Here is a 16,074-nt window from a genome sequence, read left to right as displayed (position 1 = left end):
GGCCTGAGGTCAGTGACTCCAAGCTGAGCCCGATCTTGAAGCTTCAATTGGAGGCAAGCAATGAAGTTCCCCTTGATGCTTCCTGGACAGCTGCCTCCCTTTGTGTTTGCCCTCCAGTTGCTCAGAGCAGCTGTAGGAGTGGTGATAGTGAGAAGCTGCAGAGCAGGGGGAGGAAAGCAGGAAAGTAGGAGATACTGGTGCATTGTAATTGGGACCTGTACTTCCTGCGAGTGTGTTTTACAAACTGCTTTAAAAAAAATCGGTATTTATCTTTTTTTGTTGTTTTTGACAGTACTAGATACTGCTTGGTAGGCAGGCATGCTACCACTGGAGCCAGTGTGCCAACCCTACACAAGAAGAAAATCAGTGAAGGGAATCTTCTGCAGAAAGCATTTCTACATTTGATAGTATATTAGGTGAGCACCTTAAAGTGACCCAGGCAATAGTGTTCCCATGGTGTAATATAGTAAGGTGTGGAAGGACAAAAGTTCCAACTCTTGGATTGGATACAGCAGAGGATGCTGGGCTTCTAGAGTTACATCCTTAAGTGTCAGAAATAAACTTTACTTTTAGTTACTAGTCACCAGGGAGTGATTCACTCCCTGCTCTATTTCAGCAGTCTGGTTCTGGTCCTGGAGCACGGAGGTACGTGAAACGTGTGAATGCATGTATTCTTGTGAGCTTGGTTGAAGCACCTTGCCTGTTTGAAGCTACCTCAATGGTTAGCTTCAATTTCTCTTGATTCCTTTGTAGAACATTGCTGCATGCAATGAATGATGAATGATGGAGTCAAAACACCTTGTTGGTGTCCCTGTCCCGTGTCTCCCCCTCCCAGCCCTCCCCCTCCGCTTTGAAAAATGTATAGACTAAGAGACAAGGTGTGAGAAAGCCTTGGCCAGGTGCCTCATTACAAATTCCTTAGTTGTGACACCAGGCCCCCTGCTTGTGTTCCCTTGGGACCAGCCTGCCCTTCACACTCCTTCTTCTGTAAAGTCCTGTGTGATTTCCTGGGCACAATTTTGACACCGTTTGGGGAGAAAGAAGCAGTAGTAGTCCACCGAGTATTTAAGAAGCAGGTGTCTGGTCTGCAAAGCCAGGACAAATTCTGTTCAATACATTTAACCTCCACGCTGGGCCAGGTCTGCCCAGGGGAGAAATCCGGGCCGGATTGGGCCATGACTGAATCTCCTTTGAGCTCCACTCAGCAGTTCAGAGGAAATAGCGCTGCTTTCGCCCAGAACTTTAACAATTAACCAATCAGGAACGGCGATTTGTGGCTGCCAGAACTGTCCAATCAGGAGCGCGCATCTTAAGCGTTATTGGCTGAACGGAGCGTGGAATTTTACTTTCCACTCGCGCCATATTTGATTGTGTCTCCGCAGGTGAGAGAGGCTCCACGTCCCCTGACTGCAGGAGCCTAGGGACGACACCCGGGACTCCTGGGAAGCCGGGAGATGGTGAGATTTCGGCCGGGGTCGCGGAGCAGCGGCGGGGGCGGGGGCGGCCGCGGTCTCTTGCGTGGCCCCTGTGTGCTGTGCGTCCTCTCCCGGCTCCGCTCGGCACTCGCTCCTCTGGGCCGCAGCGTGGGGCTGGGCCGGGACGTCACTGGAGTCCGTCCCCTTTGTGATGTGAGCTGTCACCCCGGCCACCCGGAGCCCTGTGGGCAGCTCGGCCCCGCGTGTCCCCAACGGCGCGGTGACGGCGGTCACGGGCGGCGCTGGCCTCGTGCGGGGTCGTGCGCGGGAGGCGCTGTGGGGTGGGGTCCCCGTGTCCGCTCTTGTGGTGCCTGGTTTTCCTGCGTCTTCAGGGTCGGAGAGCGTCATGTGAAGTCTATGACGGGTCCCCAGGCCATGCTTGTGAGCTCTGACCATGAACCCCGAGTACCAGGTGCTCTCCACCTCGCCCAATTCCCAGGAGAGGGCCGTCCGGTGCATGGTGGGTGGGTATGGGAGGGGAGGGGACACCGCCACCCTCTGTAACGTCACGGTTGCGGTCCTCACTGTTTCTAGACCTGGCTTTAGAATGGAAAAGCGGATGCAGGAAGACCGTATTTGAATGGAGTGTTGCAGCTGGGGAGCCCAGGTGCTAGGTCCTGAAGTCCTATAGGCTGAGGTAGAGGGGCCTGTGCTTTTTAGGGAGGAGCAAACAGCAGAAAGGGAGTGGGTAGCGTCAGGTTCTGGATCAGAGGACTTTATCCCCAGCTGTCAAGGTGTCCTTTGTGCGAGGACAAAGAACAGGTTGTGAGCTGCCCGAGGCCACGGGTGAATATCAGACCTGGAGGAAGGAGAGACGCATGAGGAAATTTTACGTTTTGAGTGTTTGGTTTCTCCTGATGGGTGAGCTCACCATTTTTGAGGCAATTGTGGAAATTGTAGAAAGAGTGGGACATTGGAGTCTGCTGCTCCTCAGGAGAAAGCCCTGGGCAGTGGGACTTCTTTAATCACCGATATTCATCAGGATTACAAGCCAGGCGGTAAAATGAACATCTCCAGCAATGACCATCTCTCAGTGCAAACACTTGAGTTCATGTACTCAAAATGTAATTTGTGCCAGTTTAGAAAGTGAGAGGGGCGGTGTAAGAGGAAGACACCTTGGGTTCTGCCAAGTGAAGAAAAGACTATTTGGGTGATGATGTGGGCGTGTGGTATCGTAAAATACTTGGTCTGTGTCCCAGTTTCAGGCATATGGGTGTTAGAAATGAAAGAGGCATGGAAGAGGCAGGGAGACGCTCAAATGCCAGCACGGGGTTTAATGTTCAGAAGGAGCCCTGCCGAGGGGAACCCCAGCAAAAGAGCTGGAGCCCACAGCATACAGATTTGGAGTAGATATAGGGGAGCCATCTGGAGCGGAAACCTCCGCTGGGTGGGAAATTCTGGAGTGGAGTCAACCATCTTCTAGCCAGGGGAAGCGAGAGGAGATAAGTGGTAATTAGATAAATTGCTCAGCTGCGACTTCCTGGCGAGGTGGCAGTTTGTCATTCTCTTGAGGCTAGATGTAGTCCTAGTGTGTGGGGGGGTGTCCAATCCTAAAGTGGCTTGTTTTTGTTCACCCTAACAATGGGTGCTACCCCCTCTCTTGGAATAGGAGTGTTTTTGTTTTTCATAAGCCCCTTTGCGGGTAATGTGTCTGAATTTACTGCTGATGAGCATGTGTTTAAGTGTGGGTTCTCCTAAGAAACTTGAGAATGTGGGTGAAGCTGGCTGTTCCCTTGTATTATTTTGTTTCTATAAAATATCAGGCTTTGCTCCTTTTCTGTCTCAGTAAACTCTGGCTTTCCTCACAACAACAACAAAAAAATGGGTTGGTTTTGATTTGTTTTTTTTGTTGCAGTACAGGGGCTTCCCCCATGCTAGGCAGGTGCTCTAAGGCTTGAACTTTGTCTCCTGCCCTTTTTCCTCTGCTTACTTTGGAGATAGGGTCTGGCTTTTTGAATAGCCAGTGTGGACACCATCCTCCTATTTCACAATTCCCACTCTAGTTGTAATGATAGGTGCACACAAGCAGACCCAGCCTTTGTCCATTGAGATGGGGGTGGGTGGGTATCACAAACTGTTTTTGCCTGGCTAGACTAAAACTGCCTCAGTATTCCAGATCTCAGCCTCCCAAGTAGCCAGGATTACAGGTGTGAGCCACTGATGCCTGGCTGATTTTTATTTGTAATTTATTTTTTATTAACATAAATTAATTGTCCAAAGGGTTTAATTGTGATATTTACAATTAAATGTAGTTGGAGCAAATTTACCCTGTCTACATTACTTTTTTTTTTTGTGGTACTGGGGTTTGAACTCAGGGCCTACACCTTGTTACCCCACCAGCCCTTTTTTTTTTTTTGATGGGTGTTTTCGAGATAGGGTCTTGAGAACTATTTGCCTTAGCTGGCTTCAAATCACATTCCTGAGAGAATCTGGAATAGCCGTGATTACAGACATGAGCACCAGTGCCTGGCTTACGTTACTCTTAATTCCCTTGCTCCCTCTTGCTGGATTGTGACTAGCACACCTGAAGCAGCAGATGAACAATTACTTAGATACAGAACCTTTGTGAGAGAAGCGGAGGAGGAGGATCCATTTGCCTTCAGCTTTTATTGAGTACAGCAAATGGCCAAAAAAATGTTTTTGCAAGCAATCAAATTACTGATGTCAGCAGGAAAGACAGGTAGCATATCAGATTAAGATCAGAGTGATAGGGACAAGAATTACAATTACTCTTAAGTAAAGGTTTAGAGGTCAGGGAACAGGCATATTTTACCGAGATCAAACATTGAACAAACGCCTTCATCCATCCTGGAGGAGGGCCTTCACCTTTGTCCTCCTTGTTTATAATCTCTTTAACCATGCCTGAACCCCAACACACTCCCCCCTCCTTTTAAACAGTTTTTGGTAGGTTTCATTATGCTATTATTATATATATAATGCATTTCTGTAATATTTTCCACTTGCCACCTTTCTTCCTGTCCCCTACTAACTATTCCCATTTATAATCATGTCATATTAACAGAATGTTCCTTAGGTCTGGATTCTGCATATGAGCAAAAACGTGATATTTTTCTTTCTGAGCTTGGATTATCTCGCTTAGCATGATTGTCTCCAGTTCTATCCATTTCACTGAAAATGACATGAAACATACTCCTTGTTTGTATGCACCTCTCTTTACCAAGTCATTGGTTCTTTGGCACCAAGGCTGCTTCAGTAGCTTGGCTATTGTAGGTAGTGCGCAGAAATCTCTCCTGTATGTTAATTTATGTACCTTTTGATATTTGCCTAAGAATGGTTTAGCAGTAGCATATGGTGGTTCTATTTTTAGTTTCTTGAGATACCTCCATAGTGATTTCCATAGTAGCTAACATTCTCACCAACAGTGCTTGTCTGTTCCTCCTTCCCTCAGACCCCTTAGTAACCAGGATTTGTTGTTTATTTTCTTGATAAAATCGAATCTTAGTGTGGTTTTGATTTGCATTTCTTTTATGGCTAAGGACGTCGCACGTTTCTTCATCTGTTTATTAGCTGTTTGAACTACTTGTGAGAGCTTTTTGTTCCATTAGCTTGTCCATTTATTATGTGGATTATTCCTTCCATGTTTTTTTGATCTCTTTATATATTCTGGATAGTAATCCTTTGTCCAATGAATAGCATGCACAGATTTTACTCCCTGTCTGTGGGTTGTCTCTTGATTGTGGAAATTGTTTCCATTGATGTGGAAGTTTTAAAATTTTATGCAATGTCTCTTGTCAATTCTTGCTCTTATATTGTGAGCAATTAAAGTCCTATTTAGAACGTAATTGTCTATTCCCATATCTTCAAGTGTCTTCTCTACATTTTCCTGTAGTGGTTTCAAAATTCCAGGTATTACATAAAGATTTTTCATTCATTTGGAATTGATTTTATGCAGGGTGAGAGGTAGAGATCTGGTTTCATTCTTCTATATGTAGGTATCCTGTTTTCCTAGAACCATTTGTTGAAGAGTTTATGTTTGTTGCAACATATGCTTTTGTCCCCTTTGTTAAAAATCAGATGGTTGTAGCTGTGTGGGCTTATTTCTGGATCTTTGATTCTATTCCACTGGTCATCATGTCTGTTTTTGTGCCAGTACTTTGTCTTTGTTACTGTGCCTCTGTAGTGTAAGTTGATGTCACCTGTTGTGATATCTCTAGCATTGCTCTTTTTGGTCAGAATTGCTTTGGCTATTCAGGGTCTTCTGTGCTTTTATATGAAAGTTTGATTTTCCTATTTCCGTGAAGAATGACAATGGGTTTTGATGGGGGTTGCATGAATCTGTAGCTTACTTGTGTTGTAAACCCATTTTCACAATATTAATTCTGCAAATTCATGAACAAAGGAAGGTTTTCCATCTTCTAATGTCTTGGTCAGTTTCCTTGTTCAGTGTTTGATCATCTTCATTGTAGAAGTTTTTTACATCCTTGTTAAGTTTGTTTGTTTATTTATTTTTGTGGTACTGGTGTATGCTGTGCAAACACTCAGCCACTAAACTACATTCCCACACTATCCTTAGTTAAATTTATTCATAGTTTTGATTTTTTTTGAGGTTTCTGTGAATGCAATATTTTCCCTGACTGTTCATCACTGATACATAGTCAAGTTATTTTCGATACTGGTGAGAGTAATTCCTGATTTTGTCTCCTAGTGAAAATGGCATCTTTTTTTTTTTCACATACAATGGGACAATAATTGCTGACTTTTAGATTATGGCCAAATTGGAATTTAGTGGGAAATTTTGATAGTATATAAGTTTTTAACCTGACTCCTTATGGATGTTTTTATTATGTGATTTGCCAACACTGCAGTGATCTCCTTTTAGTTTTGTCCATCTAGGGTTTGTCCATGCATTATTCTGATGCCTCTAGCAATAGATACTTTCTTTTCTTTTTTTGCAGTACTTCGGTTTGAACTCAGGGCCTGTACCTTGAGCCAGCCCTTTTTTTTTTTTTTAAATATGGTCTTTTTTTTTTTTTTGGTACTGGGACTTGAACTTTGAACTCAGGGCCTTCACCTTGAGCCACTCTGCCAGCCCTTTTTGTGGTGGGTATTTTCGAGATAGGGTCTTGCGAACTATTTGCCTGAGCTGGCTTCGAACTACAATCCTCCTGATCTCTGCTTCCTGAATAGCTAGGATTACAGGTGTGAGCTGCGGTGCTTTTCTTCCCTTCTTTTTCTCTTTCTGTGTTTCTTTACAGTACTGAGGATTGAACCAGAGCCTGCTGCATGCTTTCTACTCCTTGAGCTGTGCCCTCAGCCCTTTTGTTTTTATTTATTTATATTTTAGAACAAGATCTGACTACCTTTGCCTGGGCTGGTCTTGGTGTCCTCTTGCCTCTGCATTTCCAATAGTTGGGGTTACAGATGTGTGCTGCCATGCCTGTCTTTCATATGTGGTCTTTCGTGTTATGTTATTTGAAGTTGCTTCCTTCTGTCTTCTCTTCCCGTTTCTTTCTCTCTCTCTTTTACTTTATCCCTCCCTCTTCCTTCCCTACATTCATCTATCTGTGCTACATAAATGTTTTGTTTTAATATGAGGTCCAGTTGTTTAGAGTAAATACATAGCAAAATGGAAGTGTGTTTCAAGTGTGTCCCACAAAAAATAAAAATATAAGATCCCATGCCTACCAAAATGATAGATTTTTGTAAATTAAGCTAGTGTTGTACACCTTACTACAATCCATTCATTATTAAGTTCAGGAGTTTTTTTGTTGGTCCATTTGTTAACATTTTCTTTTTGCCTCACATTTTTTAACTCAGCCTCACATTTGCTAGGCTGGTGCTCTAACACTTAACACTATGTCAGCCCTTTTTTGTGTTGGGTATTTCCCAAACAGGGTCTTGAAAACTATTTTGCCCTGACTGACCTCAAACCACAATCCTCCTGATGTCTGCCTCCCCAATCCTCCTGATCTCTGCCTCCCAAGTAACTATGATAACAGTCATGAACCGCTGGGGTCTGGCCTGTGAACATTTTGTTCTCTTCTTTCTCAAAATGTACTCTAATTTTTGTACATATTGGAAGTTTTAATTTTTTCTGTGCTGGGCGTTGAACCTAGGACCTCACGTAGGCAGGGAAGCACTCTACCATTGATCTTTTATTTTTGTAGTGGCATGGAGTTCGAACGCTTGAACAGGCACTTACCACTTGAACCAAGCTTCCAGCCCCTTTTTCCTTATTATTTTTCAAATGGGGTCTCATATTTATGCTCTGGCTGGTCTGTATCATATCCTCCTACTTACGACTTCTGCCCAGATAGGATGGCATGTGTACCACCATGCTCAGTGTTTTATTGGTTGAATGGGGTCTTTAACTTTTTCCTATGCTGGCCTTGAACTGTGGTCCTCACAATTTCAGCCTCCCAAGTAGGTAGGATTATGGACATGAGTCACTGTACCATTTCTTTTCCTTTTTAAATTGGGGACCAATGTATCCTTTGCTGGTCTGGAACTTGCTCTGCAGCCCAGGCTGGCCTTTAATTCCTCATCCTCCTGGTTTATTTTTCTCACTGTTGGGATTACACTCACATATGTGTTTATTGTCATTTGAGGATTTTAAAAAACCTTTTACATTATGGGCATATCTTGTTGTATAGATAGAATGATGCAAAGCGTACCTCCTCAAGCCTGGACTAGGAGAATAAGTTTTATGTTCTTATGTGCAGTGCTGTCCAGTCATGGGTGTTTTGTGAGTAGAGTGATATCTAAGGAAATTCACTGTGATTTCCCGTGTTGCAACAGGAAATGAAGTATGGAGGTTAAGGTTGATACACCAAGTAATAACTGAGGTGAGCAACAGAGAGGGCTTTAAGTTAGGGTTAGGGTTACACCTTGGATTCTAACTCCAGCATGGCCAAAACCCCCAAGAAAGGCTAAGATGGAAATAAGAGCTACTAGTGTCAGTAAAATTGTCAGGTAATAATAGAAGCTGGAGTTTTTGTCTTCTCTTTGGGAAATTGTGTATTAGTTAAAAGTTTCACTATTACATTAAGGTATTAGATGCATTTAGAATTGAGATTTGTATGGGACGTGTTAGAAATATCTTTAAGATACTGGACTAGAGAGAGCACTTAGAAGTCAACAGTCAAAGCATAATTTTCTTCTGCAGAAGGGTGCACCACAGACAAATAGCAATTACACCCAGCGGGAAGTCCACTCAGGTTTTATCTCTGTGCAATGCTGTCCCTCCCCTTAATTGGGCAGGTTTTGGGTTCGCAGTCTATCCAGTTGGTAATTGGAAAGGGGACATCAGGAGGGGGCTTTGAAGACGAAGTTTAAAAGTTCAGGGAAAGGGGGGAGGTGGCCCAAATAATATATACACATGTAAGTTCATGTAAAAACAATAAAATAAATAAATAAATAAATAAATAAATAAATAAAGGTCTACAGGTAAAAATTAAAAAAAAAAAAGATCCCAAAGATGCAAACATAAAAACAAAGCAAACATTAAAAAAAAAGTTCAGGGAAGCAGTAACTGTTTTAGGTATCAGCTACAGAACTAGGGCACATAGCGGAATTTTGTCCGGCTGAGGATAACAACCTTTCGTTCTTAATAGAAACTTTCATCATGTTAAGCAGAGTCCATGAAGTGAGAATTTGGGAAGCAAGTTAGTGAGACTAACATTTGTAGTAGTGGTAGTTACTAATTAAATCCTGTTGACAGAAAAGACTCAAACTAAACTGATTCTCAAAGGTGGGAGATAGGTATCTCCTTTGAGTCTTCTACATGTGGCATCCAGTTTTCCCACTATCATTTGTTGAAGCAGTTGTTTTGGCTCCAAGTATGTTTTTGGTGTCTCTGGAAAATCAGGTGGCTGTAGCTGTGATGGCTTGCTTCTGACGCCTCTGTTTCATTGTCTGTGTATGTTTTTTTGTGCCAGTACTACAGTTTTTTTTGTTACTATGGCTCTGTAGTCTAATTTGAAGTCAGATATTTATTGTGACACCTCCACATTGCTCTTTTGGTTCAGGATTGATTTGGTCACTCTGAGTCCTTTCTGCTTTGGTATGAATTTAGGATGGATTTTTCTTTTTCTGTGTAAGATGTTGTTGGTATTTTGATGGGGAATGCCTGGAATCTTCAGATTACTATTAGTGATACAACTATTCAACATTTTTATTATTATTATTTTATTTGGTAGTACTGGGGTTTGAACTCAGGGCCTCACGCTTGCTAGGCAGGCTCTCTCTCTTTTTTTTTTTTATTCATATGTGCATACAAGGCTTGGGTCATTTCTCCCCGCTGCCCCCACCCCCTCCCTTACCACCCGCTCCGCCCCCTTTCTCTCCCCACCACTCCCTCAATACCCAGCAGAAACTATTTTGCCCTTATTTCTAATTTTGTTGTAGAGAGAGTATAAGCCATAATAGGAAGGAACAAGGGTTTTTGCTCGTTGAGATAAGGATAGCTATACAGGGAGTTGACTCACATTAATTTCCTGTGCGTGTGTGTTACCTTCTAGGTTAATTCTTTTTGATCTCACCTTTTCTCTAGTTCCTGGTCACCTTTTCCTATTGGCCTCGGTTGCTTTTAAGGTATCTGCTTTAGTTTCTCTGCGTTAAGGGCAACAAATGCTAACTAATTTTTTAGGTGTCTTACCTATCCTCACCCCTCCCTTGTGTGCTAAAGCTTTTATCATGTGCTCAAAGTCCAATCCCCTTGTTGTGTTTTAGGCAGGCTCTCTTATCACTTGACCAGTCTGCCAAACTTCTGTTAGGAATTTTCAAGATAGGATCTTGCAAACTATTTGCCTGGGGCTGGCATCGAACTGTGATCCTCCTGATCTCTCTGTCCTGAGTGGTGAGGATTAAAGGCGTGAGCCATAGGCCATAGCCAGTTGAATCCAGGTGAGTTTACTTCTGTTGACATCTGTTGAACAGTTGACCTCTTAAACAGTTTACCTCTGTTAAGGCCTTGAAGAAGAGAGATTCTACAGAGGGAAGCAGGTCAGCAGGGATGCTTGTCTCTCAGAGTTAAACCCTTACGTGTCCCTGCCTCAGCACCAAGGAAGAATGCATTGAGGTGCTCATTTTCCTTATTAAATCTGGCCCTCAAAGTTGGGAATATGCTTGTCTTGGTGAATGTGGGTTTTCCTTGTGACCTTAGGTGAAGCAGGCTGCTTGTCTGAGATAGTTCAAATGTTTGCTTTTCCCTTATTGCTTGTTAGAACATTGCTACCACATAAGTACAGTTTCTCCATGCAGTGAATGATTGCTTTTCCTTGTTATTGTGTTTTCATTTACGTAGGTACAATGGGTAGATTGAGAGATAAGGTGAAAGTCTTGGCCAGGAAGCCAAATGCCTCCCCCAAATTCCTCAAGTGTGATGACATCAGCCTCTTTATCCTGTTCCAGAGCATCAGACCTGCCTTAGGCACCCATCATTCTCTGAGTTCATGGGTTGTTTCTTAGGGGATGACTATTAACACTTTTCAACTGAGTCTGGGTGGGTGTTAGTCACCAGTCACTATTGAGCTTATGGCTGTTAGAAATAGATTTGGGATATTGGGGTGTCAAGGGAGAGACAACACAATAGGTGAGGCAAAATTTACTTCTGCACAAGGGTGTGCCACACACAGAGTCTGGTTAGCAAGCACACAGAGTGGGAAGTCCACTCAGTTTTTATCTCTAACTCAAGTTTGCCCCTCACCCTGATGGACTGGTTTGGGTTCACAATCTTCACAACTAGCTAATTTGGAAAGGGGGCAGGTGGGGTAAGGGAGAGCCTTCAGGCAGGTGGGGTAAGGGGGAGTCTTCGGGCAGGAAGAGCAAGAACATTTTTGGAGGGGGGCAATAGTCATCTTTAAGCAAGCAGTTTGGGATTAGGACACCTGGCAATAACAGGAACTTATTCTGTTAAGAAAATCAGCTCTTTGTCTGACTACAAGGACCTTGCAAGGTCATTTTACAAAGCATGCAGGCAACAATTTGGTGGGGAGGGGGGTTGGCTGACATCTACACAATGATAGTTATAGCATATATGTAATAGCGTATATATGTTACATATCATATATGTAACTTCTTTGACAGAAAAGACCTAACTTTAGTTGATTCTCACAACTCTCCAGGGAAGTTCTTTTATTTTCAGAGGAGGGAATGTGAGGAGGTCCTGGAAGGTACTATGGATTGCTCAGGTTTCCATCCCTTACTTGTGGGCCTCCTTGGACTGCACCTGTACTGTGAGAATGAACTCTTAAGCATACAGCATGCCTACAGAACATGTATTTCTAGTGAGTGTGGGTTTCCTGTAAACCATGGGAGAAGCTGGTTCTTTCCTGGAGCTCCTTCCCTTTTCTACTCTTTGTAGAATCTTCTTTCCATAGAACACCAGTTTACTTAAGCATTTCAGGATTCTGTTTGATGATTTGAGTGTAAAATAATGATTTTCTTGGCTTGGGACCTGAGTGGATAGAATGATATGAGGTTTGAAGAAGCAAAGAGAATAATTGGAAATTTAATTTGTTTTATAGAAAGTATGTGTGTGTGTGGAGGTTGTTGTAGTTTTGGCAGTACTGGAGGTAAACATAGGTTCTCTGCTTGTTAATCAGGCACTCTACTACTTGAACCTGCTTCCAGCCCTTTCTGTCATTGTTATTTTTGAGATAGGGTTTCACTTTATGCCTTGTGTTAGCCTGGACACAATTCTCCAGTTTGTGCTTTCCCTTGTAGCTGGGATGACAGGTGCCAACTAGTGTGCCCAGCCATTGGCTGACATGGTATCTCTGGAACTTTTGCTTCCCTAGTGACCTCAAATCTTGACCCTCAGGATCTCTACCTCCTCAGTAGCCAGGATTATAGACTTGCGTCATCGTGCCTGGCCCATAGTAAATGTTTTTCAATTCAGTGCTGAGGATTTTACCTCAGGACCTCATGCATGCCAGGAAGTGCTATACTCTTGAGCTACATCCCCATCCTCCTAAGTTTTTTGGTTTTTTTTTTTTTTTTTTGTGATGCTGGTGCTTGAACTCAAGGCCTCATGCTTGCTAGGCAGGCGCTGTATCACTTAAGCCACTCCCCCAGTCATTTGTGTGTGTGTGTGTGTGTGTGTGTGTGTGTGTGTATGTGATGGTTTTTTTCAAGTTCGGGGGCTGTGAACTGTTTGGCTAGGGCTGGCTTTAAACCACTCCTGATCTCTGCTTCCTGAATAGCTACAATTACCAATGCCTGGCTCTCAGTAAGTTTAGATAAGAATATAAACATAAATGGTCGAATCACACAGTTAATTAAATAGGCCATAGTCACATCTGTTTTATAGCTCCCTGATTGTTAGGGTGAACAAAAGGGAAGCCATGTTAGGATGAGATCCCCACCCATGCAGGCAGCTTACTGGAAACATGTTACTACTTACTGAAAGGACCATATCTAGCCTTAGGAATGACAAACTCACCTTGCCCTGTGATTGGAACTGGCTGAGCATCAGTCTCCTCTAGCTTCCCTTAGCAATTGTTCATCCCAGAAAAAAATCTCACTGCCCATCTAAACTGCCCCTCCAAACCCCTTCCCTATATCTACTCCAAGTCTGTAAGTGGCAGTGGAAATCTGGCTTTGGCTGAAACTCCCCTCTGCGGGGCTTCTTTTCATAATAAACCCTGTGCTGGCATTTAGCTCCTTTCCTGCCTGTCTGTTCTGTGCCTCCTTCAGTCTAACAGTAATTTCATCTAACTCTGTATGCAGGGGTGGCCTCAAGATGGATTTTTTGGACATTCTTTACAGCTTCATCATGTGCTTTACACTGAACAGAGTTTTTCTTGATTATGTTTGTTTTGGATTTTTAACTAATTAATATTACTCTTACACCATTAATATCAATGTTGAAAAGATTGTTTTGGTAAGGTTTCTTTGCCTCAGTCTGTTGCACATAGGATGGTAGATAAGACTTGGAAGTCATCTGGTTGATTGGCTTATTCCCCTGCCTATGTGGTGGTGGTTTGTTCAGATTCCATTTTTATGTTGCTGATAATATTATTTGACTTTGTACCCAAGACTGTTATAAACTCAGTTGTGTTTAAATCATTGTGTATGATCTGATGGATGTTTTTTTAAAGTGTTTCTCTCAAAAAAGCAAATGGTGTCCCAAAAGAAAGGTAAAGTTTTGCTAATCCTCCTGAGCCAGTAAGGATTGTACGTGCTAAAGTGATAAAGTGCAAATTTTATATTTGTTGAAAGCATAGGGTATTGTTAGCAGGTGTTGGTTGGCAGTCTGAGAAAAATGAGTCAAGCATCTGAACTACTAAATACTAAAGATAAAGATGATATAAAATACAGTTTGTGGGTAGACAGTCATCATGCATACAATAGTTTTGTGACAGCAATGTAGTCTATTCCCAGAGATTTCAATTTATGGAAGCTCAGACTAACTGTCCCTACAGTATAGGTAAATTTGACTATTCTAGAATTGTGACCTCTCTACATCCTGAGCACTCCTGGTTTTTCCTCAAAGGGCATATCCTTGGAAATACATACCAAGGATCTACTGTATTGTTCATGGAGTAGAGGGAAATATAGTGAATGTCGGGTACATGCCAGTTCATCCCTGCCTTCTATAATAAAGAGATTGTGATTTCTGCCACTTTATACAATGCCTATTCGGCTAGGAATCAGTATTTTGAATACACGAAGGCATAGTGAAGACTGTGTGCCTTTGCAAACTCTGTTGTCATCTTCTCTGATCAAACTAAGAAGTGATCTTCTTTTGGTGACAGTGAGCTCTATCTAACAGCATCCTTACCCTTATTTCACTGTCCTTTGACATTTCAAATAAAACCTGTCAGGTTGTTAATATTAGTCCAGTGAATTAGTCTTCACGTGTCTTATTTAGCATTCAATTACTGTGGTCTGTAAGAAGCAAGATACCAGCTTCTAAATGTTGCTTCTTATTGCAATTATAGAAGTGCAGTTGTGACAGTGGTGTTAAATATGATGTATCAGAATTCACCAGATTGTATGTGGGACACTGATCAGGTGGGCTCCCTTTGATGAACATGTCAGAAACTCTCAAGGACAACAGGACTTAAAATTGCATATTATTGGCATAAACTCTTCGGAACCCTGTGCACTTCTTTACAGTTTCCTGATGAGGTACATTGCAGATACTAAAAAGGATAACCTTTGTTCAAAGTATTTCTAAGAATATGCAGTCTCAGGGAAGCTGGTATTGACTCTACTGCACACTAAGCACTAGGACTTTGTTATGAAAGGCGCTTCACACCTAGTACACAAGGAATAATCCATTAGCTCGTGTGTTCCTGTTCTGCTGATGTTTTACCAAGTAGATCCAATCTAGTGTCAGAGTTTCTGTGTCACAGAATATGTGGATGCAGAACAAGAGTGTGATCAGGACACAGAGTGAACATTTGGAAAACACAATACTGTATTAACATGTTGAGAATGAGTATGTCTCCCAATAATTTTGAGTCTCCATTTTTCCTCATGGAGATTTGTGGGATATTTTAGGAGTCAGTGACCTTTGAGGATGTAGCTGTGACCTTCACCCTGGAGGAATGGTTTTTCTTGGATGTATCCCAAAGGAAGCTTTACAGACAAGTGATGTGGGAAACGTTCAGGAACTTGGCTGCAATAGGTAAGGATGACATCATTCTCTCACCTAGCCAATCAGAGAAGAAGTGTTTGTTGTTTATCCTTTAAGATGAAACACAGAAAGGGAACATTTTGGTCAATATATGGTCCCTTTATACCATGAATATAGTTAGAATCTAATAGTTAAAATTATTCATAAAGGTTTTTTTTTTTGTTTCATTTTAGGAAAAGAACAGAATACTGACAATCACAACAAAAATCCCTGGAGAGATGTAAGGTAATTTGCACTCACAAGAGAGCACAATTTCCCTCAGGAATTGTGGAATGACAGGAAGTATTTTTTTAAAAATCACATGATACACATAGCCCAGGTTCAAATTGATTTCATATGAGAACATATTCTCAAAAAATGCATATACTTAGAGCTGTACAGTTGGAAAATTTGAAATCTGAAATATTCCACTATTAGAAATATCCTGAACTCCAACATGATACCCCAAGTAAGTTTCTGAAAGCTTAATGGATACAAAGTTCTTCTGTGAGCAGAATTATTTAAAATGTTGTATTAAATTACCTTTCCTCTTTGGGTATAATGTATATTTGAAACCAATATGATTTTTGTGTTAAGACCTGAAATTGACTTTTAAGTTTTATCATTATGCATTTGCAAATATTTCTTAATCCAAAACAAATTTGATCCCCAAATTCCCCATAAATAATACTGATGGTTTGTAAATGTGATGTAGACATTCAATGCCTTTGAATACCTAAGTTGGAAACAATATTAGGAAACCAGATAAGGCCAAGGGCCTGTGTCTCTCGCCTGTAATCCTAGCTACTTTGGAGGTTGATGTCAGGAGCATAGCAGTTAGGCCAGTGTGGGCAAATAGTTCATGAGACCCAATCTCCAAAAAATAACCAGAGCAGAATGGACTGGAGGAGTGGCTCCTGGTTTACAAGCATAAAGCCATGAGTTCAAACCCTAGTCTCAGAAAAAAAATTGAAACCTGATATGAATACCACAGCTGTCCTCAAGCCATCCTGT

General features: G+C 42.1%; 1 protein-coding gene across 14 annotated transcripts in view; it reads left to right on the top strand.

Moving 5' to 3' along the window:
• LOC109679014 (uncharacterized) overlaps nt 1–16,074 on the top strand; it is a 65,680-nt gene that overhangs the window by 46,514 nt on the left and 3,092 nt on the right. For 5 of the 14 annotated variants that reach the window (XM_074053829.1, XM_074053828.1, XM_074053839.1 and 2 more), the window contains 2 exons: nt 14,946–15,072; nt 15,255–15,306. In XM_074053829.1, the coding sequence (XP_073909930.1) occupies nt 14,946–15,072; nt 15,255–15,306 (179 nt within the window). Of the gene's footprint in view, nt 1–292; nt 1,458–14,927; nt 15,073–15,254; nt 15,307–16,074 lie in introns of all 14 variants that reach the window. The other 9 variants (XM_074053835.1, XM_074053834.1, XM_074053831.1 and 6 more) reach the window with 7 other exon arrangements.

Source organism: Castor canadensis, chromosome 14 (genome assembly GCF_047511655.1).
Source record: "Castor canadensis chromosome 14, mCasCan1.hap1v2, whole genome shotgun sequence".
Classification (NCBI taxonomy): Eukaryota; Metazoa; Chordata; class Mammalia; order Rodentia; family Castoridae; genus Castor; species Castor canadensis.
The sequence above is the reverse complement of the archived record's forward strand: the minus strand, read 5'-3'. Positions and strand labels throughout refer to the sequence as shown.